At 44.1% G+C, this 26,889-nt stretch overlaps 1 protein-coding gene across 1 annotated transcript in view; it reads right to left on the bottom strand.

Moving 5' to 3' along the window:
- Nucleotides 1–26,889, bottom strand: part of adgrv1 (adhesion G protein-coupled receptor V1) — a 198,739-nt gene that overhangs the window by 167,761 nt on the left and 4,089 nt on the right. Inside the window, 2 exon segments of the mRNA XM_031830438.1 lie at nucleotides 7,177–7,326; nucleotides 8,010–8,197. Of these exon segments, the coding sequence (XP_031686298.1) occupies nucleotides 7,177–7,326; nucleotides 8,010–8,195 (336 nt within the window). The 5' untranslated portion in view covers nucleotides 8,196–8,197.

Raw genomic sequence — 26,889 nt, 5'->3', positions numbered from 1 at the left:
GTATTTCACACTCTGCTAAGGTAAAAATTAGAGTATAATGCTTGTAAGGATGCCAACCCCAATACATGTTCATGTCATCATCACCAATCAACTACATTATAGTTAAAAAGGACTTTGAATACCACTACCGATTTCTCTATGCCAGCTATGCTACCAGCTCATACGAACAGTAGTTAACATTTAGCAGTCACTTCTTCTAAACCTGAAAAGGAACTTCTTCTAAATGTTATGAAGGGAAAACAGACAAAAATATCAAAATCTGACTTTAGTAACCACATTGTAGGTCTGTTACAAAATATCAATCATGACGGATTTGCCGAATATCCCATTTGTTACATCAGATTCGTTGAATGGGCGCCAATCCAGCGTCCTTCTTATATCCCCCACGGTCTGCTTTCCATTGACCTCTTTACCGCATCGATGTAGGCCAATGGCGGTCAGTGCCATTTAAGATGAGGGAGGGCGATTTTCATATTTCATTCACCCAGTTTAATGTAACAGCGATAGGTTTAGGCTACTACATGACATTCACATTTTCCCTATATCCATCATGAGGTTGCTACAACCTAGCCTATGAATGACAGTTTACAGCGTAGGTAAACACAGGTTGAGAGATACATTTGAGCTGACCGACAGTGACACATGGACAGACGGTGCCGCCTTGCACACTCTTGCCTCCATCTAGCTGATATAGGGTGTAATCATTAGTTCAACAGTTGCAAACAAAAGTTTATATTGGACAAATTCAGGTATGTTTACTGTTTTGTTCCGTTTGTTTCCATTTAAGAAACGTTTTTCAACAGAATTGGCAGAATGAATAAACCCCTGATCACACCCCTAAACCCCTAAACACAGTTCACTTTCATAAAAAACACGTTGTATTCATTCTCGCATCTACAGTATCTCTCTCTATTTCTCTCTTGCTTCTCCTTCATTTTGGAATAAATTAATTTGTTCAAAACTGTTCAACTACTGTCTTTCTCCCTCTTTGAGTCAACTACTCACCACATTTTATGCACTGCAGTGCTAGCTAGCTGTTGCTTATGCTTTTAGTACTATTGTTACGTCCGTGGTTAGAAGGAGACAAGGTGCAGAGTGGTAGGTGTACATTATATTTGATTTTAAATGACACCAAAAAACAACAAAATGCAAAACGAACGTAAAGCTATATGCAGTGCAGAAAGCAACTACACACAAACAAGATCCCACAACTGAAGGTGGGAAAAAGGGCTGCCTAAGTATGATCCCCAATCAGAGACAACGATAGACAGCTGCCTCTGATTGGGAACCATACCCGGCCAACAAAGAAATAGACAAACTAGAATGCCCACACAAATCACACCCTAATCACAACTAAATTCATTCTCTCATCCTTTGATTTGGCGGACAACATGTCAGTTAATATTGCAAGAGTTCTGATAGGTTGGAGGACGTCCTCCGGAAGTTGTCATGAGTATTGTGTAAGTCTATGGAAGGGGGTGAGAACAGTGAGCCTCCTAGATTTTGTATTGAAGTCAATGTACCCAGAGGAGGACAGAAGCTAGCTGTCCTCCGGCTATACCATGGTGCTACCCTACAGAGCGCTGTTGAGACTAAAAGCATGCATTTGGTTTTACTAGCGTTTAAGAGCAGTTGGAGGCCACGGAAGGAGTGTTGTATAGCATTGAAGCTCGTTTGGAGGTTAGATAGCACAGTGTCCAAGGAAGGGCCAGAAGTATACAGAATGGTGTCATCTGTGTAGAGGTGGATCAGGGAATCACCCGCAGCAAGAGCAACATCATTGATATATAGATAGAAAAGAGTCTGCCCGAGAATTGAACCCTGGAGGACCGGACAACATGCCCTCCGATTTGACACACTGAACTCTGCCTGAAAAGTAGTTGGAGAACCAGGCAAGGCAGTCATTAGAAAAACCGAGGCTACTGAGTCTGCCGATAAGAATATGGTGATTGACGGAGTCGAAAGCCTTGGCCAGGTCGATGAAGACGGCTGCACAGTACTGTCTTTTATTGATGGCGGTTATGATATCTTTTAGTACCTTGAGCGTGGCTGAGGTGCACCTGTGACCGGCTCGGAAACCAGATTGCACAGCGGAGAAGGTACGGTGGGATTGGAGATGGTCAGTGATCTGTGTGTTGACTTGGCTTTCGAAGACCTTAGATAGACCTATATCCATCCTGCCCTGCCTGTAACAGTTTGGGTCCAGGGAGTCTCCCCCTTTGAAGAGGGGGATGACTGCGGCAGCTTTCCAATCCTTGGGGATCTCAGACGATATGAAAGAGAGGTTGAACAGGCTGGTAATAGGGGTTGCGACAATGGCGGCGGATAGTTTCAGAAATAGAGGGTCCAGATTGTCAAGCCCAGTTGATTTGTACGGGTCCAGGTTTTGCAGCTCTTTCAGAACATCTGCTATCTGGATTTGGGTAAAGGAGAAGCTGGGGAGGCTTGGGCGAGTAGCTGCGAGGGAGAGGGCGGAGCTGTTGGCCGAGGTTGGAGTAGCCAGGAGGAAGGCATGGCCAGCCGTTGAGAAATGCTTGTTGAAGTTTTCGGTTATCATGGATTTATCGGTGGTGACCGTGTTAACTAGCCTCAGGGTAGTGGGCAGCTGGGAGGAGGTGCTCTTGTTCTCCATGGACTTTACAGTGTCCCAGAGCTTTTTGGAGTTAGAGCTACAGGATGCAAATTTCTGCTTGAAAAAGCTGGCCTTTGCTTTCCTGACTGACTGCGTGTATTGGTTCCTGACTTCCCTGAACAGTTTGCATATTGCGGGGACTATTCGATGCTATTGAAGTCCGCCACAGGATGTTTTTGTGCTGGTTGAGGGCAGTCAGGTCTGGAGTGAACCAAGGGCTATATCTGTTCTTAGTTCTGCATTTTTTGAACCGAGCATGCTTATCTAAGATGGTGAGGAAGTTACTTTTAAAGATTGACCAGGCATCCTCAACTGACGGGATGAGGTCAATATCCTTACAGGATACCCGGGCCAGGTTGATTAGAAAGGCCTGCTCGCAGAAGTGTTTTAGGGAGCGTTTGACAGTGATGAGGGGTGGTCGTTTGACTACGGACCCGTAGCGGATACAGGCATCGAGGCAGTGAACGCTGAGATCCTGATTGAAGACAGCGGAGGTCTGAAGCTAGATGGGGGGCGATCAATTCACAAATGGTGTCCAGGGCACAGCTGGTAGCTGAGGGGGGTCGGTAGCAGGTGGCAACAGTGAGAGACTTATTTCTGGAGAGAGTCATTTTAAAATTCAGTAGCTCGAACTGTTTGGGTATGGACCTGGAAAGTATGACATTACTTTGCAGGCTATCTCTACAGTAGACTGCAACTCCTCCCCCTTTGGCAGTTCTATCTTGATGGAAAATGTTATAGTTGGGTTTGGATATCTCAGAATTTTTGGTGGCTTTCCTAAGCCAGGATTCAGACACGGCAAGGACATCAGGGTTGGCAGAGTGTGCTAAAGCAGTGAGTAAAACAAACTTAGGGAGGAGGCTTCTGATGTTGACATGCATGAAACCAAGGCTTTATCGATCACAGAAGTCAACAAATGAGGGTGCCTGGGGACATGCAGGGCCTGGGTTTACCTCCACATCACCCGCGGAAACAAAGAAGGAGTAGTATGAGGGTGCGGCTAAAGGCTATCAAAACTGGTCGCGTACAGCGTTGGGGACAAAGAATAAAAGGAGCAGATTTCTGGGCATGGTAGAATATATTCAGGGCATAATGCGCAGACAGGGGTATGGTGAGGTGGGGGTACAGCGGAGGTAAGCCCAGGCACTGGGTGATGATAAGAGAGGTTGTATCTCTGGACATGCTGGTTGTAATGGGTGAGGTCACCGCATGTGTGGGAGGTGAGACAAAGGAGGTATCAGAGGTATGAAGAGTGGAACTAGGGGCTCCATTGTAAACTAAAACAATGATAACTAACCTGAACAACAGTATACAAGGCATATGGACATTTGAGAGAGACATACAGCGAGGCATAAAGTAATCGCAGGTGTTGATTGGGAGAGCTAGCTAAAACAACAGGTGAGACAGCTAATCAGCTGACACAACAACAGCAGGTAAAATGGCGATGACTAGGCACAGAGCCTGAGTTCAAAGCCTGAGTTCGCGGAGTTCGCGGCTGGGGCCGACAGATAAACAAATAAATAAACAGAATGGAGTACCGTGATTAATGGACAGTCCAGCAGGCATCGGCTATGTAGCCAAGTGATCATAGTGTCCAGGGGACAGCAGTAGATGGAGCAGGGAAGCCGCCACTAAGCTAGCACGCGGGCGGCACGGCGTTTAAAGTTAGTAGCTCTCCGACGGAGGCCGGTTGAAGGCACAGCGGATGGAGTATTTGTCGGCAGACCAGTCGTGGTGGTGCGGCGGGGCACCGTGTCGACAGAGAATCCAAGCCAGATGGCGAAAGAGGTATTGTAGAATTTAGTTTGCTATCCGGGAGAGGCGCCTGGCTCACGGCTAACTGGTGCTAGCTTCGTGGCAGTGGCATTCGCCACTATAGCGAATCGGGAGCAGCGGTGATCTGATGCCAAGGTCCAGAGTTTACAGCAAGGATCCGGTGGAGTATTGGGCTCTAGCCGTGTATGGGGTTCGGGTGAACAGCTGAGTAGGCCGGGAGGTAAGCCTCAGGGATAGCTTCGGTACTGGATGCCACGGTGAGTGCAAGCTGTGAGCTAGCTAGCTGCAAGCTAGCTGTGAAGATCAGAAGTAGTGGTCCAGGGATTCCGGCAGGAATCCGGCGTTGTTGTGGAGCGACAGTCCGATACTGGCAGACTGGCGAATATTATCCAGGCTAAGAACAGGGCTGGTATCTGTGCAGAAGGTTAAAGCCGCTAGCAGTGGCTAACAATGACTAAATTGTTGTAGCTAATTAGCTGGTTAGCTTCTGGAGGTTCCCGAGTGTGTTCTAAAATTTAAAAATTTAAAATAATAGCGATACCGTATCACATTGGGTGAGGCAGGTTACCGGAAGGTAAAATAAAATTGAAATTTATATACAAAAAATACAAAAGTATACGAGACACGAACAAAACATGTCTTCACTTCTACGCATGTGCAGTCTTGAGCAAGTGCAAGATCATATAACTTTATAGGAGTGACGTGGGCGGATGTAGATGGAGATGTAATGCAATTGACGTCAAACGTGCACCAGAATTTCAAGATATGTCCTGGTTACGTGGGTAGAACTATGTGGTCATTCCAGGGGTGTTACTGAACCGTTTCCGGACATATACAAGTCCCTGCATGTTCGTGGACTAAAGTGACCCATTTTCGGAGATACACTATACAGGATGTATGCAGGGCAATACACGGCTCGACACTTGCACATTTCCAGAAACTGTTCTATAGTTGAAAGTCAGATTAATAAAATAGCTCTTTTAAAACATTCACATGCATTCCAAGGAGAACAATTTACCTAAAAATGCTGTTTACATGGACACATCTGAAATCAGATTACCTGACAGTGTGCCCAATGCAGAACCATTGTGTGTGTGCAGGTACGTGTGCGTGTGTGTGTGTGTGTGTGAGACTGAGTGAGAAAAAGAGCTTAGCCCCTCTGCTTTCACCTCTCTATTCAGACATGGCTTTTCCCAGCTGTAACAGAGCTTTCTTTTAGGGGCTGAGCTCTTGTTGTGACCGACACACAGACACAGAATCCACACGCTCTCACAATCCAGCCTGCAGGCCCTGCCAGGGGCCCGTTCCCTCTGGGACACAAACACAGCCCACCAACAACCAACCCTCCATAGGAATCCCAGTCCCCCAGCCCAGCCATGCCCTGCACCCCAAGCCCAGACCCTAGCAGTATGCACGGGATAAGTGGACAGAACCTGTCATGGTCTTGCCAAGCAGGGTGGTAGCATTACAGTATGAGGGACCGTTCCTGGACTTTTTGCTGAGCTCATTGGGATTTTGTGCTAAACTCAATTCCAGCTCTCCCTGTGTTTTGGATTAACTTAATTCTACATTTCCTCTATTATAAAAAGAAAAGCTTTATCCAGCATTATAGGAAGTGTAGCCCAGCCGGTGATGACAAAATTACTCAAAAGAAGAAAGGGAACACCAAACACTCATCTCCAACCAATCGTATCCTGTCCAAAACAACTGTCCTTCCATCATTTTGGAATGTATTGAGCCTAACAGCTTTCTGCTTGTCAGAAATGACTGATTCACCAAGCCATCATCCTCTCGTACCCTGTGCTTGATATGTGAGGGCCCAAGGCACATAGCTCATCATCCAGCCAGACCTTCGCTTGCCCTGCCTCTCTTTGACAGAGCCATTAGTCAGAGTGTGTGGACAGGCATACAGTGGGAGCCAGGCCCTTCATCATCCATCACATGACGGCAGCCCGCTAATGACACCATGGCAATCGGACTCTAGGTGCAAGGCATCCTGCACAGCACAGAAGTGTCAACACAGAAAAAATTTACCATTACTCTCTATGCACCGTGGGAAGGGTTTCTTTCTGCAGAGCTGTTTGCCTGTGCCATGGACGCCTAAACTCATGTCAGGCTCTAGATTATACCCTTCTACTGTGAGGGAGTACTCAGATCTGTTCTCTAGCATTTTCCCTCCCTACCACGTCTCACCAGCTACAGGAAACACATTGGTTTCTCTGGTCTGTTTGATGGTGTGAAACGGCTGTCTTGCTGTGACTTCACACAGCCCCTGACTGGGCTTTAATCTACTGTGTGGTGAAGCCTTGGCTGTCAAAATGGCTGTCTGCTCACAAAGGTGTCTTTAAGTGGGGCTCTCTTCAGCGGCCTAGCCCTGGAGAAGCCATATAGGAACACATCAAAGGGCATCCAGGGCCTCTCAAGTCTTTCTGCTGGGGTTGTAAAGGCAGGGCTCCGGGGCCCCCACTCGGCAGTGGTTGGACCAGGATGAGGGTTTAAGGTACTCAGGGGCAGGATGGGAACACTAGAGATCTTTGTGGGATAACTGACTAAGGTTCTACATCGGAGGACAAAAGAAGGAGGCCTCATTTTTCACTCACAGACACACTCATGAGCATTACAACGCATACACAAATGCACACACACACACATATTAACACATGAGCGTAGTATGAGGGCAACCATAACAACCACTGACATTGAATGACCGCTGACACACACACATGCACACACAGACCTCCCAACCCAACACACACTATTTTCGTTACCTGTAGCCTAAGGTTGAAGACAAAGGTCTCATCGGCCTCGGGCAGCTCGTCGTCCCTGACTGCGATGAAGACGGTCTTACTGGCCTCAGAGGACAGCAGGAAGGCGGCAGCCGTGGTGGCCTCAAAGTCCCCCGTGTCGTCTCCCTCCAACTGGAAGCAACAAGGACAGTTGATGTGGTCATCGTTATTGTCCTAATTTGGCATGATCGTTTACCACTTGAACACCCAGTCAAAACACACAAACTCGTACAGACAGATAGAATGCTGGGGTCACCTAAAGTGTTGAAACAGAAGATGACACTTTGTGTTTCATTCTCTAGGGATATAGTACTGACATTTAAGGAACAGTAAAAACCATAAAAGAGCTTCTTCAGGCCTGGGAAAGTCCCAGGCAGGCCATCATTTCCCAGACACCCATGGGGAGGGAGCAGGCCCTGGCTCCCATGTGGGAGCTGACACACATTCTGATGTGGGTGACAATAACTGCAGATGTCGACCTTTCATGTCACCCTCTACCTCCCACAGTAAAACGGTCACTGATCTATTCCCCTAAGGAGAACTGCGCATGAGAACTCAGGAGCAGATCAGTGAAACCAGGGGTTTGGGTTAAGGCTCCGTTGTGATGCCCTACTGCTGTGTGTTGCTAATCATGGCTTGTCACTGTTGCTTTAACAACACTTAACCTGTCCCCTACAAGACTTAGGTCAGAGAGGCTAAAGCCAGTTTAGAGGAGATTACATAAGCACACAAAGACATATCGAGATAACACTACAGCAGGTCGGACACTCAACAGGTGACCTAAAACAGTCCTCCTATGACCAGGCCGTTCCTACCAGAACCAGCGCGGTCACGTTGACCGGGTCTCCGATCCTCTCCACTACCAGGCGCACCACGGTGCGGCTGCTCTCGTTGACCACGAAGTCCGTCTGTCCCAGGAACCTCAGTTCAGCCGACTCGGGCCTGGCACTCGGGATGGACAGAGCCAGAATCAACCCAGCCAGTGTGAGGATAGTGTGCATTCCTGACAGAGGAACACAGACAGACAGAAGAGAGGATCAGATAGAGATGACTGAAGGGAACATGACATCTTTGACCTCTACTACCCTGCTAAAACTATAGTCCAGCTGCGAACCGGAATATAAAGTGAAACCTGCACTAAAATATTCCATTCCTTAACCCGCGCTGTCTTTGGGTTGTCATGATGACTTGTCTAGATTCTCGTTTCACCCCGCTTGACTAGTGGAATTTGCCATCACATCCATCAATACTAATGTGATAGACAACGGTCTTCCTAGAGACAGTTGAGATAGCCTGTGGGATTTTATGAGTCAGCTTTACATGGTCTAAACACCAGTACTCCCACGCTCTCGTTCCTGCTAAGAATCCGAGAGCGACGCAGCCCACAGACAGTTGTCATGGCTAACAAAACAAACAACACGACAAGTGGGTGTGGTCACCGTAATGCAAAGTTGTGGGTGTCCCATGTTCCTGATGTACATGATCACGTCTTTTTTCAAATATTTGCTCGAAATTACAAGGTTGGAAAATACACCAGCTCTGAATGAAGTCATGTTTTCATTTTTGGGGGAAGAAATGTCTTAGGAAACTTTGACTTTGAAAGCATCCAATTTTTCCTATGTTCCGTCCCTGTTAGATCACTTAGGTTATTTTCAGTATCATGGTGTGTTTCATAGAGAAAACATGAACCAATAAAGGTGTCATGCTGGAGAACTGAATTGAACAATTACTTAGATTTAAAATTCTACTTTGCACACTATGATAATCAAAAAATAATACAAATCAACAAACCATAAATTGAACAGATATTCAAAATATTGACACAGTATATATATATTTATGTCTTTAGAGAGAGAGAGAGAGAGAGAGAGATTACATGCATTTGTGTGCCTGGGTGTATGCCTGTGGTGGACAGGGTGCTGTGAAAGCTATCAAAAGTGGATTAAGAGCTGATGAGTAGCCGGGCAGGGCAGGGGAGGCAGAGGGAGCCGGGACAAAGAGGGGACAGTGGGGGAGTAAAGCCTGTTATTCTGCCTGCTGTCTTCCCTGGGGATGGGAACTTCCTGCCCCACTGACAGAGATCACATCACACTCAGAGAGACTCTCTCTCTCGTTCTCTCTATCACCCCGTGGGCCCACTCTCGCTGTATCACTTCAATGCTACACAGATGCCCACTAACACCAACACCGTTGTTACCTCTCTATCACTCATATCCTCTGGCATACAGTGTTTCTCTCTCACTCTCAATCCATCCCCTTACATTCACTCTTTATCTCTCTGCATTTATAAACAGCACCCCCCCCCCGTATTATTTGAAATGGATGGCAAACAAATGCAAACTTGATGAAATTCGGAGTGAGAAAGATTGTTTTAGTCGCTCCGCAAAACCACACGTCCACTGACCCAAAAACCAAAGGTGTGATGCTGGGGAGATGCTGGGCATGTTGCCTCAGCCTGGTTATGTGCAGAGCACCAGTCTTTGTCCTGACGCTGCCTCCACTGCCAACTCTGACACTGGGGCTCCTGGGCCATGCAGGGCCTGTCTGTCAGAGCACAAGGCAGCGTGGAAAGCCTGGCTGAGCCTCCTGACATTGATAAGGCTCTGAAGAGTCCAACTCCAAACACTTCTGCCAGTACCGCCACGGGACATACGTCCTCCTGGGAGCGTCAAAGGCCTCAGAGGCCAGAGACTGCAGACAGCAGGGTGAAAGGGCAGGCCAGTGGAGCACAGATTGAAGTGGCACCATACACACAGTACCAGATCTGTCCATCATAGATCTCCTGAGCCAGATAGAGAGAGAAAGAGAGAGAGAGAGAGAGAGAGGGGGGGGGGGGGGGAGGGTAGAGGCCAGGACACTGGGGACCTGGCTGTCTCAATGCCAACCTCACAACAGACCTGAAGAGTTGACACACAGTCTGGATAGACAATGTAGCCTGCAAAGTGGAAATTGGATTTGATGTATTTGATAAGATCAAAATTCATATCGAATCAAGTTGCATTTACTGTTATTAGACTCCATATTCAGCTAAATCTTAAAAGCTGGAATCAAAAAACATCCTTTAACCTCAATTTGGATGAAAATTACTACTTGAACGAGTTGGCCCTGGCAACAACACATCCGCCATGCTGACCATCAGCATGGGGGCCCCTCAGTCTCCAGCTCCAACACCGTCACCCAGTTTGCGGACGACATGACGGTGATGGGACTGATCACCGACGACGATGAGGCAGCCTATACGGAGGTCAGAGACCTGGCAGTGTGGTGCCAGGAAAACAACCTCTCCCTCAACATCAGCAAGACAAAGGAGCTGATCGTGGACTACAGGAAACGCAGGGCCGAGCACACCTTCGTCCACATCGACGGGGCTGTAGTGGAGCAGGTCGAGAGCTTCGAGTTCGTCAGTGTCCACATCACTAAGGAATTAACATGGTCCACACACACCCACACAATTGCGAAGAGGGCTCGACAATGCCTCTTCCCTCTCAGGAGGCTGAAACGATTTGGCAAGGGTCCTCAGGCCCTACAGCTGCACCATTGAGAGCATCTTGACTGGCTGCTTCACCGCTTGGTACAGCAACAGCAAGGCATCCGACCACAAGACACCACAGAGGGTGGTGAGTAGGGCTGTGGCAGTCATGTCAGCCGGTGATTGTCTAGCAAATAACTGCCAGTCTCACGGTAATCGACTGTTAATTAACAAACACATTTAGCATCTCCTGGCTTCCACGCACAGCCACAGATGCAGACCGTTGGAACATCTACATTTTAAGAAGTCAAATAAATCCATCACCATAAATCCATTACTTATTGTAGACAGGTCGAAAGAAGCATGATATGAAGAAAATGTAGTATGTTTCAGAAGAACAGAATAGCGTACTCTGAGTTATCCTGATATTAGGCCCTGATCTATCTATGCCATATGGCTGTGGGCTACACTAGTTAATTTAGCAGAAAAATTTGCTTAGAATTGCATTATTTAATAGTATGAAGAATACAATTGAACATATCTGAATAAAATATAATTATTATATTATATTATATAAGTACTTGAGGGAGTGCGCACACACGGTTATTCTGTGTTGAGCGGTAAAAAATAGTTTCAAGATATTTATGTAACTTTAGTTGTTCTACAAACGTTGGGCTATATGTTTTTGATTTTTCATACATTCTAAGGCTGCACGATGCAACTCTAATGATGATTTGAAATAAGTTGCATGAAAAAGGCCACTGCTTTGTTTCTTTACACACTTCACCAGTCTCTCATTCACAATTTGACAAACACATGATAATGCCTCTAATTTCATGTCAGCATCCCCTTTGTGTGGCCTTAATGCCCCCTAAAAGAAATCCATGCATTTTGCGGCCAGTGGCCGTTTTGACCTTGGGCTGAATATAATAGTTATAATTCTCTTATCCCGGCTTGGCGCACCAAAGCACCTCTCCCTCACATGGCTCTCTGTCACGTGATTGGGTCTTTCTCACAGGCTGCAAGTGAAGACAGACACATTGTGGAACGCAACTGTGCAAGTCCTTATCCAATTCCGAGGCACATACTGAAGATATTGGAAGAGCTGTCCACTTTTACTTTCATCAGCCAACAAAATGAGTAGACCGAACAAACAGAAAAAACACTAGCCTATGTCCATCTGCTATCCCGGGTAGTACAAAAGGTGACCTATTCTATTCAGTGCGAGAAATAAATATTCTAAACATAGTCTGGGACAGTTCTGGGATGCAATAGATCCCAAATTAATACAACCACTAGCATAAAAAAATAATTAAGTAATGAGGCTGACTCAACAGAAGATAGATTATGTTGAAATGTATCTTCCCCCAACTTGAAACTCACACGCTGCATATGTATGCCAGTTAAGACTCTGCAACCGTTGTAAAGGGGATTAATGTGCTTTATTTTAAGAAGTTATTTGGCAATGTTAGTTGTGATACAAACGTTGGGCTATATGTTTTGATTTGTAATCAATTCTAAGACTGCATGATGCGACTCTAATGATGATTTGAAAAAAGTTGCATGAAAGGCATGAGCTCTGCATCTTTGCGCAGGCTTTACACACTTCATCAGTCTCTCATTTACAATTTGACAAGCACTTGATAATGCCTAGAATTTCCCGGCGGAAAATATATAATTCACAAGTGATAGGATAATATTGTCACCCATCAGTCTGCTCTTGATTTTATCTTGTCTTTACATATACAAAATAATATATGTGTGAAATTGTTTTGATTTAGAATGGACCATTATCATGCACCTGTCTCGAAACAGGGGCAGGGGAAAAATGTAATCTATGCACTTAAATAGCAAATGGAGGACGCTATTCACGTGGTTCATCCTGTTGTAAACAGAAGCAATGTGTTTAATATTAGGAAAGTTGAAAAATAAATATTAGTAGGCCTAGCCTCTAGAAAGCTGATGGGATCCTCCTCTTTTTAATAGAGGCCATCACTCTGTTTTCTCGCGCAATTACATAGCCTATAGAAATGTTGAGCAACATTAGCTCATGGGCTCTCATGAAGTGTTTGATTAGATTAGCGATTTCATTTGTATTGATGTCAGTGATTAGAGGGACAATAGAGTGCTGAGTACCAGGCAGTTAGCAAGTTTGGTAGGCTACTAATGACCATCAGTAGCATCAGAGCTTGGAGAAGCCTAGTTACTGTGACTAAAAGGTCACGTGGAGTTTGACTATCATCATGACTCATGAACCTCGTTGTGGCAGTAATACAGTCACCGTAACAGCCCTAGTGGTGAGTACGGCCCAGTACACCACTGTGGCTTAACTCTCTGCCATTCAGGATCTCTGCCATTCAGGATCTATTTTCATTTTTCTTTTGTATTTAACCTTTATTTAACTAGGCAAGTCAGTTAAGAACAAATTCTTATTTACAATGACGGCTTACCCTAGCCAAACAAGACGGCTAAATAGCTCCTCAAATGGCTACCCGGACTACCTGAATTGCAATAACTCTCTTGCACTGACTCTATGCACACACACTCACACATACTTACACTGACACCCCAACACACACACACACACACACATAACACATGCATACTGATGCCACACACACACTTTCCTACTCATTACATATGCTGCTGCTACTGTATATTATCTATCCTGTTGCCTAGTCACTTTACCCCTAATTATATGTACATACTGTACCTCAATTATCTCGTACCCCTGCACATCGTCTCAGTTCTGGTACTCCTTGTAATATAGCCATGTTATTTTACTCGTTATTCATAATTATTGTCATTCACTGTGTATTTATACCTCATGTCACTATTTATATTATTTCTTTATACATCTTTATATTTATCTCTAACCCTGCATTGTTGGAAAAGGACCTGTAAATAAGCATTTCACTGTTAGTGTACACCTGTTACTTACGAAGCATCTTCTATAACATTCTCTCTATGCAGTCAGTTTGGAATTACTGCCCCTTTGCAAAAGCACCACACACGCTTGCCAGTAAAGTTTCGTAGTGTTAGGCATGTAGCTTCATTCAGGACGGCGAATAAGCACGCCTCTCATTTCAGGAGCTTAACAGATCAAAGCCAGTGGAGTAGAGAACATACTATAGCTCGGAGACACTGCGCCGTTTAGCATTAGCACCACTTTCTTTGTGATGGATAGCTAGTCATTAGACAACTGCTCTCCCTCAGCTGCCAGGACGATGACAGAGGTGGCCAGTGGTGTTTTGACCCCGTCACCTGTCAGCAACTTGGCAACAAGGTTGACAGGGCCGACCTGCCCATAGTAACTGAGACTTGGGGGCGATTACATTGGATCCTGTGGAGCTGATGTGACGAGGTGTTGGGTTACCTGGCTACTCCTGAGGTCAGCCTGGGCTCGCCTCTAGGGTTTCTCCTTCCGGGAGCCAGGCCTGCTCTGTAATCTTACAGTTCTTCCAATCGCTTTGGTGCAAAGTTCAGAAGTGCGTGGTACATTTTCACAATGCGTATCACAAACATATAAACAGATCATCAAAATGGCTCATGTTTCAAAACTCTAAGCACGTTTTCAATTGACTGAGTGAGTACAACAAACACATTCACAGTCACTTGTTCATTGCACCAACAATATGGACACCTATTCAATCTATGCTTTTTAAAATTCAATAATTCAAATTCACTTGACTTTTGATATGATTTTCTTGTAATTTGTTAGCAAGACAATTAACTATCACTTAATCAAACTGCTCAAAACTACTGAATCAAAAATGATGTAGTGCCTTGTTAAATATAATTTGATAACTGCTGAACACTGTATATTTCTATATTTTGACATCATAAATGTATCAATTTGACATTAATTTATGTTGGAATGTAAAACCAAATCATATGGCCGTAAAACAGACATCCTCCATCAGCCAAAAGTGGAAAGAGTCACTGTGTGCTACCTCTTGGAAATATAGTAGTGCAGTGAAAAACCCACTGCTGAAATATCTGGGTTGTTTAGGCCTATGTCAGGGAGTTGCTGAGTTGAGTTTATTGAGTTTCTTTTCTTTTTACAGGGACAGTGCACATTAATCAACGTTTCAGTAAAAGTTCCGGTCCTAGCCAGCCGGCTAATTTTCAACCGCAGTCCCTGGGCAGGTTATTTCAAACAATTACAATATAGACAATAGCAACATAAGACAAGCAAAACATAGCATACAGACAGAGCAACATAGGACAAGCAAGACGTAGCATACAGACATAGCAACATAGAACTATCAACTAACTGCTGGTACAGTATATGGCCAATATACCACGGCTAAAGCAATAATTTTGCTAGGACTGTCTGGGAGTGGTCTGAGTGGGGAGGGAAATCTGTTAGCTAGCTGTTATTGGCAGAGAGGTTTGGAACTCCCTTTCTCTCTGGTCTATTAACTCATTTACTTCCTGGTGATGTCCCCACTCCCCCAAAAATGCACTACTCTTTTCCTACTAGCACTGACTTTGCTGATAATGACTTTGTTGAGGGAGAATGTACTTACAATGATGGTGAGACAACCTATCACATAGCTATCTGAAGATGAATGCGTTAATATAAGTCGTCCTGGATAAGAGCCTAAAAAATATATATATGTAAGTCACGTAGAAAATGTGACTTACAATTCTGCATTGGACAGAAATGGCATACAACAGTAGACAACTGCTTTACAATACGCCTATTTATAATGATTTGTGAGACTGATTTGTGAGACTGATGATTTGTGAGACTGAGACTGACTGTAAGACGGACATATTTCTCAACATGCTCATAACATGCCATTGGATACACATTTAATTTAATTGTGCATGTCAAGTTATAGTCAAATACTGTATGGGAAATCATATTTACCATCTACTTTTCATTCTATTCAGCACAAATAAATGTTGATCTTGTATTTTTTGCTATTAGATTAAATGGTAGTTAAAATGACTAAATGGGAAACCTGTCATTATCTGATGACTTGGTGATGTGATATTTCACGGAAAACTTTGACTTTGCATGAATGACTCCAGGGTGAAAGATGTGTGAAACCAATGAATGCACAATCAAAGGTTCTGAACATAAGATAGAGGGCGTTACAAATGTTATCAGTTTAGAGTGTGTTTGTATGTGCGTGCGTGCGCATGTGTGTGTGTGTCTGTGTGTGAGTGTGTGTACAGTGCATTTTTGCAAAAATGAAATATCAAATTTACATGAGTATTCAGACCCTTTACTCACTACTTTGTTGAAGCACCGTTGGCAGCGATTACAGCCTCGAGGCTTCTTGGTGTGTCACTGCATAACTATTTTCAGGTCTCTCCAGAGATGATCGATCAGGTTCAAGTCCGGGCTCTGGCTGGGCCAATCAAGGGCATTGAGAGACTTGCGTTGTCTTGGCTGTATGCTTAGGGTCGTTCTCATGTTGGTACTTTGCGTCGTTCATCTTTCCCTCGATCCTGACTAGTCTCCCAGTCCCTGCCGCTGAAAAACCTCACTCACAGCATGATGCTGCCACCACCTTGCTTCACCGTAGGTTTCCTCCAGACGTGACGCTTGGCATTCCTGCCAAAGAGTTCAATATTGGTTTCATCAGACCAGTTTCCGTCTGGCCACTACATAAAGGCCTGGTTGGTGGAGTTCTGCAGAGATGGTTGTCCTCCTGGAAGGTTCTCCCATTTCCACAGAGGAACTCTAGAGCTCTGTCAGAGTGAACATTGGGTCTTGGTCACCTCCCTGACCAAGGCCCTTCTCCCCCAATTGTTTTTCCAGGCGGCCAGCTCTAGGAAGAGTCTTGAGGTTTCTTCCATTTAAGAATGATGGAGGCCACTGTTTTCCTGGGAACCTTCAATGCTGCAGAAATATTTTGATACCCTTCCCCAGATCTGTGCCTCGACACAATCCTGTCTCGGAGCTCAATGGACAATTCCTTCAACGTCATGCCTTGGTTTTTGCTCTGACATGCACTAGGATCTTATATAGACAGGCGTGTGCCTTTCCAAATCATGTCCAATCAATTGAATTTACCACAGGTGGACTCCAATCAAGTTGTAGAAACATCTCAAGGATGGTCAATGGAAACAGGATTCACCTGAGCTCAATGTCGAGACTCGTAGCAAAGGTTCTGAATACTTATGTAAAATGATTGTTTTTGTAAAAAATTCTAAAATCCTGTTTTTGCTTTGTCATTATGGGGTTTTGTGTGTAGATTGATGAGGATTAAAAAATATATATATATTTTAGAATAAGGCTGTAATGTAACAATATGTGGAAAAAGTCAAGAGGTCTGAATATAGTACTTTCTGAATGCACTGTATGTGTGGCCACACAAGAAAAAACATGTCACTGGCTTCACTGAGGACGCCAAGTGTAGTCCCATACGGAAAACTAATGTATTATAATACATGTACATAATACAGTATGCGGGGGACACATTGTCAAGAATATATTTATGAGGCCTCCTGAGCGGTGTAGCGATCTAAGGCACTGCATCGCAGTGCTAGAGGCGTCACCACAGACCTGGGTTTGATCTCAGGCTGTGTTGCAGCCAGCCGTGACCGGGAGACCCATGAGGCGGCACACAATTGGCCCAGCGTCGTCCGGGTTAGGGGAGGGTTTGGCCGGCCCAGGATGTCCTTGTCCCATTGCGCTCTAGCAACTCCTTGAGGCTGGTCGGGCACATGCACGCTGACTTCGGTCGCCAGCTGTATGGTGTTTCCTCTGACAAATTGGTGCGGCTGGCTTCAGGGTTAAGCGAGCAGTGTATCAAGAAGCAGTGCGGCTTGGCGGGGTCATGTTTTGGAGGACACATGGCTCTCGACCTTCTCCTCTCCCGATTCTGTACGGAAGTTGCAGCGATGGGACAAGAAGGGGTCAAATAATATATATTCATGAAATATATAACATAGAATATGTATGTAAATATGTATGTAATATGTATGTAAATATGTATGTAATATGTATGTAAATATATTTTTAAATATCTGATATTTAAATCTATTTTTGCACCACATGTATCATGCTGAATTGTAATGTTGAGTCTATTGACCTCTGATACAGGACCTTGGCATTAGATTCACAAAGTGGGGTTTGCATGCAAAATTTGGGAAAATTATGCAGCTATTGAGGCTACCCACCACTTATGAAACATAATAAGATTAGCTATGTTGATTTTGAAAAGAGACACATGAACCTAGAACATATTTCTTCTGAACTGTCAATCACAATTGAAAATGTTTCCGAGCCAGGCCCCCAGACCACTTCCAACTGACAGAGCAGACATTGCAATTTGTTTTCTTCAGATGAAGGAGAAGAGCAGCAGTCAGGGGAAAACCTAATTCTGATTGGCTGGGTCTGGCTCCCCAATTTTTCAAATACATGCAGTACCAGTCAAAAGTTTGGACACACCTACTCATTCAAGGGTTGTTCTTTATTTTTACAATTTTCTACATTGTAGAATAATAGAGAAGACATGAAATAACACATATGGAGTCATGTAATCATGTAGTAAGCAAAAAAGTGTTAAACACTGCCTTGATGACAGCTTAGCAGACGCTTGGCATTCTCTCAACCAGCTTCATGAGGTAGTCACCTGGAATACATTTCAATTAACAGGTGTGCCTTGTTAAAAGTTCCTTTTCGGAATTTCTTTCCTTCTTAATGCGTTTGAGCCAATCAGTTGTGTTTTGACAAGATGGGGTGGTATTCAGAAGATAGCCCTATTTGGTAAAAGGCAAAGTCCATATTATGGCAAGAACAGCTCAAATAATCAAAGCGAAACGACAGTCCATCATTACTTTAAGACATGAAGATCATTCAATGTGGAACATTTCAAGAACTTTGAACATTTTTTCAAGCGCAGCTGCAAAAACCATCAAGCACTAGGATGAAACTGGCTCTCATGAGGACCGCACAAGGAAAGGAAGTCCCAGAGTTACCTCTGCTGCAGAGGATAAGTTCATTAGAGTTAACTGCACCTCAGATTGCTGCCCAAATAAATGCTTCACAGAGTTCAATTAACAGTAACAATAACACATCTCAACATCAACTGTTCAGAGGACACTGCGTGAATCAGGCCTTCAAGATCCAATTGCTGCAAAGAAATCACTACTAAAGGAGACCAATAATAATAAGAAACTTGCTTGGGCCAAGAAACACGAGCAATGGACATTAGACTGGTGGAAATCTGTCCTTTGGTCTGATGAGTCCAAATGTTAGACTTTTGGTTTTTGAGAAAGGAGAGTGATGAAGTGCTGTATCAGATGACCTGGCCTCCACAATCACCCGACCACAACAGAATTGAGATGGTTTGGGATGAGTTGGACTGCAGAGTGAAGGAAAAGTTGCCAACGGTGCTCAGCATATGTGGGAACTCCTTCAAGACTGTTGGAAAGAATCTCAAACATATTTAGATTTGTTTAACACTTTTTTGGTTACTACATAATTCTTATGTTATTTCTTGGTTTTGATGTCTTCACTATTATTCCACAATGTAGAAAATACTAAAAATAAAGAAAAACCCTTGAATGAGTAGCTGTGTCCAAACGTTTGACTGGTACTGTATGTATTTGAAACATATGTCAATATATTAGGCTTTTGTATGGGTGTCTCTGGTTGATCACGTGAGCACGGAGCTGAGTGTAGCCAAATAATAGACATACTGTCTGATGCTGACTACTCCCTTCTAAAAAAAAGACTCCTACAGCAGAAACACACTTACACAGAGGACTCTGTCAATGTGCGCCAATCACTGGATCAGTGCGATTATAAATGCTAATAGTACCAATGAGAAATTAATTTTAACATACATGTGCTATCTTCTATCCAAGCTTTTTCAATCGCATGCCAATGCAAATGCCAAGCCAATGTTTTAAAACCCAGTCGTGAGACTTCATAGTCTTTATGATGGGCTTTCCCAGCCCTTAGGTTTCCCTAGTTCTAAAAAGTCCTCCCACGTATGAGCCTGTGGTTGTGTCTAGAAGTTTATGTTCCCACAGATCCGCAGGATTTAAACATGGGGCGGCTGTGGGATTTCATTCATCATCAAGTTCTGTTTCCTGATCTGGAGTCAGCCGGGCAACATTGGAAGTGCCTGTCAGTAACTCTAGTAGACCACAGTTTCTGTGACACCCCCCTGTCTTTCCATTGATCTGGGTGAGACAGGCCACACTGGGAGTGGTAGGCAGTACACTTCATACATCCCAAAGTGTCACTACAAACAGTGATTTCAGAAAGTATTCACACCCCTTTCAACATTCTGTTGTGTTACAGCATGAATTTAAAATGGTTACATTGAGATTTTGTGTCACTGGCCTACACACATTACCCCATAATGTCAAAGTGGAATTTAAAGCTGAAATGTCTTGAGTCAACAAGTATTCAACCCTTTTGTTATGGCAAGTCTAAATAAAGTTCAGGAGTAAAAATGTGCTTAACAAGTCACATAATAAGTTGCATGGACTCATATTGTGTGCAATAATTGTGTTTAACATGATTTTTTAAAATGACAATCTCATCTCTGTACCCCACATACACAATCATCACTAAGGTCCCTCAGTCGAGCATTGAATTTCAAACTCAGATTCAACAACAAAGGCCAGGGAGGTTTTCCAATGCCTCGCAAAGAAGAGCACATATTGGTAGATAGGTACAAATAAATAAAAGCAGACATTGAATATCCCTTTGAGCATGGTGAAGTTATCAATTACCCTTAGGATGGCGTACCAATACACCCAGTCACTGTAAAGATACAGGCGTCCTTCACTAACTCAGTTGCAGGAGAGGAAGGAAACCGCTCAGGAATTTCACCAATGGTGACTTTAAAACAGTTACAGAGTTTAATGAGCGTGAAAACTGAAGACGGATCAACAACATTGTAGTTACTCCACAATACTAACCTAAATGGCAGAGTGAAAAGAAGGAAGCCTGAACAGAATAAAAATATTCCAAAACATGCATCCTGTTTGCAACAAGGCACTAAAGTAGTTCTGCAAAAAAAATGTGGCAACGGTATGGCAGGGCGGCAGGTAGCCTAGCAGTTAAGAGCGTTGGGCCAATAACCGAAAGGTTGCCAGTTCGAGACGGTAAGGAGGAAAGATCTGCCGTTCTCTTCTTGAGCAAGGGAGCTAACCCCCGGGTACTAATGATGTCGATTAAGGCATCTCTCTGATTCAGAGGGGTTGAGTTAAATGTGGAAGAGACATTTCGGTTGAATTCATTCAGTGGTGCAACTGATTACTTATTCCATTTCAAAGCAATTTTGTTGGGGCAAATCCAATATGCCACTCGCCATATTTTCAAGGATAGTGGAGGCTGCATCATCTTATGGGTGTGCTTGTCATCGTTAAAGACTATGGAGTTTTTCCAGGATAAAAAAGAAACAGAATGGCGGTATAAGCACATGCAAAATCGCAGAGGAAAACCTGTTCCAGTCTGCTTTCCACCAGACACTGGGAGATTAATTCACCTTTCAGCAGGAAAATAACCTTAAACACAATGCCAAGTACACACTGGAGTTGCTTACCAAGACGACATTAAATGTTCTTGAGTGGCCTAGTTACAGTGTTGACTTAAATCGGCTTGAAAATCTATGGCAAGACTTGGAAATAGCTGTCTAACAATGATCAACGACCAACTTCACAGAGTTGAAGAATTAATTAGAATGTGCAATTAAAATGTGCAAATATTGTCCAATCCAGGTGTGCAAAGCTCTAAGAGACATACCCAGAAAGACACACAGCTGTAATCACTGCCAAAGGTGAGTCTAATATGTATTGACTCACCTTTGAGTCAACTTTGTGAATACTTGTGAAAATAAGATATTTCTGTATTTCATTTTCAATAACGTTTCAAAAATGTCTAAAAACATGGACAACGGCTGCATGTTAGAACCAGCTATAAAAAGGGCTTGAGTCTCAACCAATCTAGCTTGGCCCTGGTAGGCCTTTACTCCCTGGCACTGGCACGTTCAGTCAGGCAGCACAACAACTAACGTAAGTGACAAAACCACCAATTTTTTTTAAAGTCTGTTTAATTTTCTCTTAATTTCTGTAGCTTGGCGTCGTTTCCCAAACCAGAATGTATCCTCTGTGTTTGTTGGTGGGTTTTCTATTTGAGAAAACCATACATGAATTATGCCACCCCCATGTGTTAGGCTACCTCAGAAACCACCCTCCATGCCATTCCTCATCGCTGGCCATGAAGGGCTGCCATATATGGTCAGCTCACAAAGCCATAATTGCAATTTCACATATAGTTTCTCCTTCAGTATTTTTAGATCAGTGAAAGTTCAACATCCAGAGTTTGGGGGAATTAAGAAATGTAATAAGTGACTTTGGCTAAAAGGTACATCATTAAATCTGACGAAAATTCAGTAAACCACAGCGTATTGTTGGCTAGACACTAATTTAGAGAGCTATTCTGGAAATGCACTTCTATTTATTTTGGGGGGGGAAACACAGAGAACCTAGCATTAGCCCTACAAGCAGACAAAATAGTGTTTTGGAAATACGTTTTTGAGGGATGCAGAGAGGTATGAGTGGGAGAAAAAAGGATATCATTCCATCTTAGGGAGCAGTCAAGTTGATTTGGATCCACATTCGTTTTTGCAGAAGCAGCAGCTACTCTTCCTGGGGTCCGCAAAAAAACATAAAGCACGACAAGTAGCAAAACACTGATACACTGATAGGCAAGGGAAGTAACAGAAATTAAAATGACAACGATATACAAACAATGCAACTAAAAATATAATACAATTCCAGGTCATCAAGCACATTGACAGATACTTTTTCTAGCAAATTATTTTCCTCTTGTGGAGATGATGCCAATCACTGATGCATTTTTACTGTGGACAGGGAAAAAAATTGAACGTCTAACAGAGGTATTGTCCCGTCCCCACGGCTGCGGTTGGCTGCTCTCAAATTGCGCCAACTGCATCTCACATCCTCGCAAACCAAAAACACAAAGATGTTTTTTTTTTTCTTTGAGAAAAGTGGGTAGAATCCCAGACAAAACAAGCCAGTTCCATTGAGTGCTCCGAGCGCCCTGGAGCTGGCTCTCTCTTCTGACTGATTAGCCTGTACAACACACACAATGATTGAGCTAGACAGAAATGCACTTTCAGGGGATTAAACAAGGACGAGCTCGCTACAGAACCGGGACCAAAAGGGCCAAATTAGACAAAGTATTACTTCATCGCATGTAACCAGTGAGGCCTGGATGAAATGCTAATTGCCTTTCATAGACGTCCACAACAGAGACGGGACCCAGAGGGGTGGCTGTTGTCAGGGCGGGAGCGGGACATCACAATTCACTGACCAACGCACAGTTCTTCAGCAGGCTTCTGTTGTGCCTGTTCTTTTCTTTTCTTTTTGCGTTGTTTTTTTTCTCCCCTCTCTTTTCTTTGTTTCGCTCCTTTTTTGCATGCAGGACTCCCCCTCCCACCCAGCCCGAGTACAAACCCCATTCAGACAGATAGTCCTCTTCTCTCTGCGTCTTTCTCTCTCTGCTCTCCCGCACCCCCTTCAGTATGGGCAATGTGGGAACCTCGTTCCTCTCCAAGCCTCTCGACTGGGCTGCTCTTGGCAGACTGGGGACAGATGGCAGAATTGTGGCTTCAGTAAATCCCTGATCAAGTGTGGTTGGTCCCGAGCAGCGGTACAGCCAGTGCACAGCCTATATACCGCACTTCCACTAACAAGCTGGTCATTAAGTCTCAGTGATCCTTCCCTGGCCCTTCACAGGCCACACAGGTTCTCTCTCTCCCTCTCTCTCCCCATCATGTGGTGAGTCACTACACAACCTGGGTTCTGTTAACTGCGAACACCTGCTCCGTGATTCATATGGGGACTTTGCATGCTGATCAGATTATCCTTGAAGACCGTAAGCATAAGCAAGCAAACCATTCAGGACCCCACTTTGATACGATCGTCAATTCATCGAATGGGAACTGTCTGTCCTCAAGCATACGGTCGATACGGTGAAGACAGGCTACTTTACTCTGAATCTGTGTGACACTTCCTAGTCCACAAACTGATAAAGGTTATCAATGACAGCATATCGTGTACTTATGTAGAGCGTTGGAATAGAGATCTGGTGTGTTTGTCGTTCGAGAACATTTAGAGTGGGAGGTGTGTTGATCTTTATTCTCAGTCCTTTATACATCTTAGTGGCTAAGGTGTATAAAGGCATAAATCCCAACTAATAACTTCTTATCCATTTTCTCAGCATTGCAACACATAGTAAGGAACACAAGCCCTGGTCAACAGTGCACTATATAAAGGAACAGGGAGCCCTTTAGGATGCACACATGAACTGATAATCTCATGTCACAGCTCCTCTCTGGGGGCCACAACAACCAGTCAGTTTTCTCCTGTGGAGCTGTAAAGAAAAGATGGAGATGGTGCTCTAGCCTAATTTCCAAATGAAAGAACTGAGAATAAGGATCAACACACCTCCCACTCTAAATGTTCTCGAACAACAAAACACACCAGATCTCTAATTCCAACGCTCTACTTAAGTCCTCCCTGCAGCATGGCAAAACCACAATGTGGAGGTGCCTGGTTGGTAGAAAGGAGCCAGAGACACTTAGTCAAGAGAAAGAACATGAAAGAGAAAGAGGGTGTTGCAAATTGGCCTGCTTCTTTTCTTGACTGGCAATGACATATAGAATGCTCCCGTTTATAAGCCACACACACACACACACATTAGTGCCTTTTTTTGCTGGCCCCCAAAGTTTTTAGTTAAAAAAAATATATACAAAAATGAACCGAATGCTCCTCTGTATAAGCCACACACACACGTTGTCTTTTTAAAAACTTTTTTAGTAGAGAAGCGTTCCCACAAATGGAAAAAAAGAGACATTTCTCAATGTAATCAAGGCATGACATGATTGTTAAGGTCAATTACAATATCGTTTTGGCCTTAACTGTGATCAATTTGCAGTGTATAAATTATTATCCTTAAATGTTCCGGCGCCCCAACCATCCGCTCTGACAAAAATCACCCCGTGGCTGAATCTAGTTGCCCAACCCTGATCTTGAGCAATTCAAAAGGCTGATTGAGGACCTTTTTTTACTGAAGAATGTGTTTGTTTTCTATGATTATGTTTTGTGTATTGATGTGTATATTGATGTGTATAGTGTATAATAATGTGTATTGATGTTTATACAGGGCTCATCTGTAAAAGAGACCTTGGTCTCAGCATGAATCCCTGTCAAAATAAAGGTGAAATAAAAAGAGCACACACACAAGATGCATACACAGGCTACATACTGTCAGCAGTGCTTTCATCCAGCCTGTCTATGTCCCCTGACCAAGGCACTCATCAGGGGTAACTAATGCAGGAGAATGGGGTTGGGTCTGGGGTGTAGAGCAGGGTTGGGGTGGGTCTAATGAGGGTGAGATCTGGGGAGCGTGATCTGTTTGTGACCTCCAATGGGAGTCTGTGTGTGACTCTCCAACCGACCCCTGTAAATTAGGAGAGGAAACGTGGCTCCCCCTCTAACAAGGATAAGAGGTATGACCCGCGGGTGTTTACGGCCGGATGGATAAACTTACCACTGTGACCATGGGGGGGGGGGGTCAGTAAATCCTACAGAACAGGAGCACTAAACAGCAGACAGAGAGCAATCAAATCAAGGCTTTTAATGGCTAGGGAATACCTAGCTGACAGAATTGCTGCTTTGTATATCTTACGTTCAATGGTCATATTATAGAGATAGTGTAGCAATTGCAAAACATGTTTAAAAATTATTTACAGGTTTGTGGCATAGTAAATTCAGTCATTATTGACAGTCCTTTGTTGAAGCTGAGGTAAGTAGCAGCTATGGACCTCAGTGAGAGTGGACAAGCTGGTGATGCATCGCATGGCCCAGCAGGGTGCTAAGTCTCTGAGGCGGCTTTAAGAACATCAGAGAGGGTCGAAGTTCAAGTTCAATGCCCCAGGAAAATGGGATGCAAGACAACTGTAGGGGGGCTCTTCTTTGGCCCTACAGAGTACAATACAGAACAATGTGTGTGTGTGTGTGTGTGTGTGTGTGTGTGTGTGTGTGTGTGTGTGTGTGTGTGTGTGTGTGTGTGTGTGTGTGTGTGTGTGTGTGTCTGTGTGTGTGTGTGTGTCTGTGTGTGTGTGTGTGTGGGGAATGGATTTGAGTTTAGAGGAAGGTCTGGGCCAAGAGTTGGCTGTAGTGGCCGAAACGATTCTCACATCAGAAACCATTGCATAACAATTGTCGGTCCGTCAGGTAAAATAAAGAGACCTCAGGATTGTTTGACCTCTCCAAGGGCTCACGATGTGTCCCACCACTTTCCTGTCCCTCTGCTCCAAAGTAAACTGCTACTAAAACAAACACACCGTCTTACTGGTTAGCTTGAACCTGACAAAAGTACTCCGAACACGGTCTATAAGCACTTCAACAGTGGATAAATTAGAATCCGTCACTTATCTGACAAAGTCGAGGAGAAGCGACTCACTGTTATTCCATCAACATGATGGCAATAGCTTTAGACTTTTACTGCAACTTAAAACATGTGGTGATGACATCACCTAACACAGGTTTCTTCTCTCGTCATCTCTCTTACGTTTGAGCATAAGGACACTCAATACCCGCCTATTAACTGACCACAGCAGCGCTAAAAACCAAGTGAGCTTCAATTCCTTTAGCAAGGTAGTGATCCTTTTCTTCTGTCCCTCCTTAGCTACCGCCATTTATTCAAATATTCCACTCCGTTTAAGAAGTTAACAAACGATACAAGGGAAAATGTTTAGTGTGCGTTTTGTGTCTGTGTGTGGTGTCTTTGTCTGTCTGTGTGTGTATGCGCGTGCTTCACCCCACGACACATTCAGAGTCTCTTCATGTCTCCTTTTTGGAATCAGAGCCCTAATTATGCTGCCTTTCCACAGCTGTGCTTTTCAACATTGACCAAAAATCACGGAATCGAGGAGCGTCCCGCCACCAACCAGCACAGACACAGTACAACCTGCAACATTCCATCACCATTAGCTTATTAGCCTGAGAGTTGATAGTCATGTTATAAGAGTAGAACTTATCTCTAATGATCTAAACTGCCCATTATATGCTCAAAACCAGGAGGGAATTAATGCCATTTATGTATTCTCTCTGAACATGTTCTTGGCCTCCCAGCCTCTCTCCCATAGCAGCACTCAGCTGAACTGCGTAACCCCAGTCATATCCCCACTGAGCTGCTACTGTGCTGTGGC

This window comes from Oncorhynchus kisutch, linkage group LG8 (assembly GCF_002021735.2).
Source record: "Oncorhynchus kisutch isolate 150728-3 linkage group LG8, Okis_V2, whole genome shotgun sequence".
NCBI classification, from domain to species: Eukaryota; Metazoa; Chordata; class Actinopteri; order Salmoniformes; family Salmonidae; genus Oncorhynchus; species Oncorhynchus kisutch.
The sequence above is the reverse complement of the archived record's forward strand: the minus strand, read 5'-3'. Positions and strand labels throughout refer to the sequence as shown.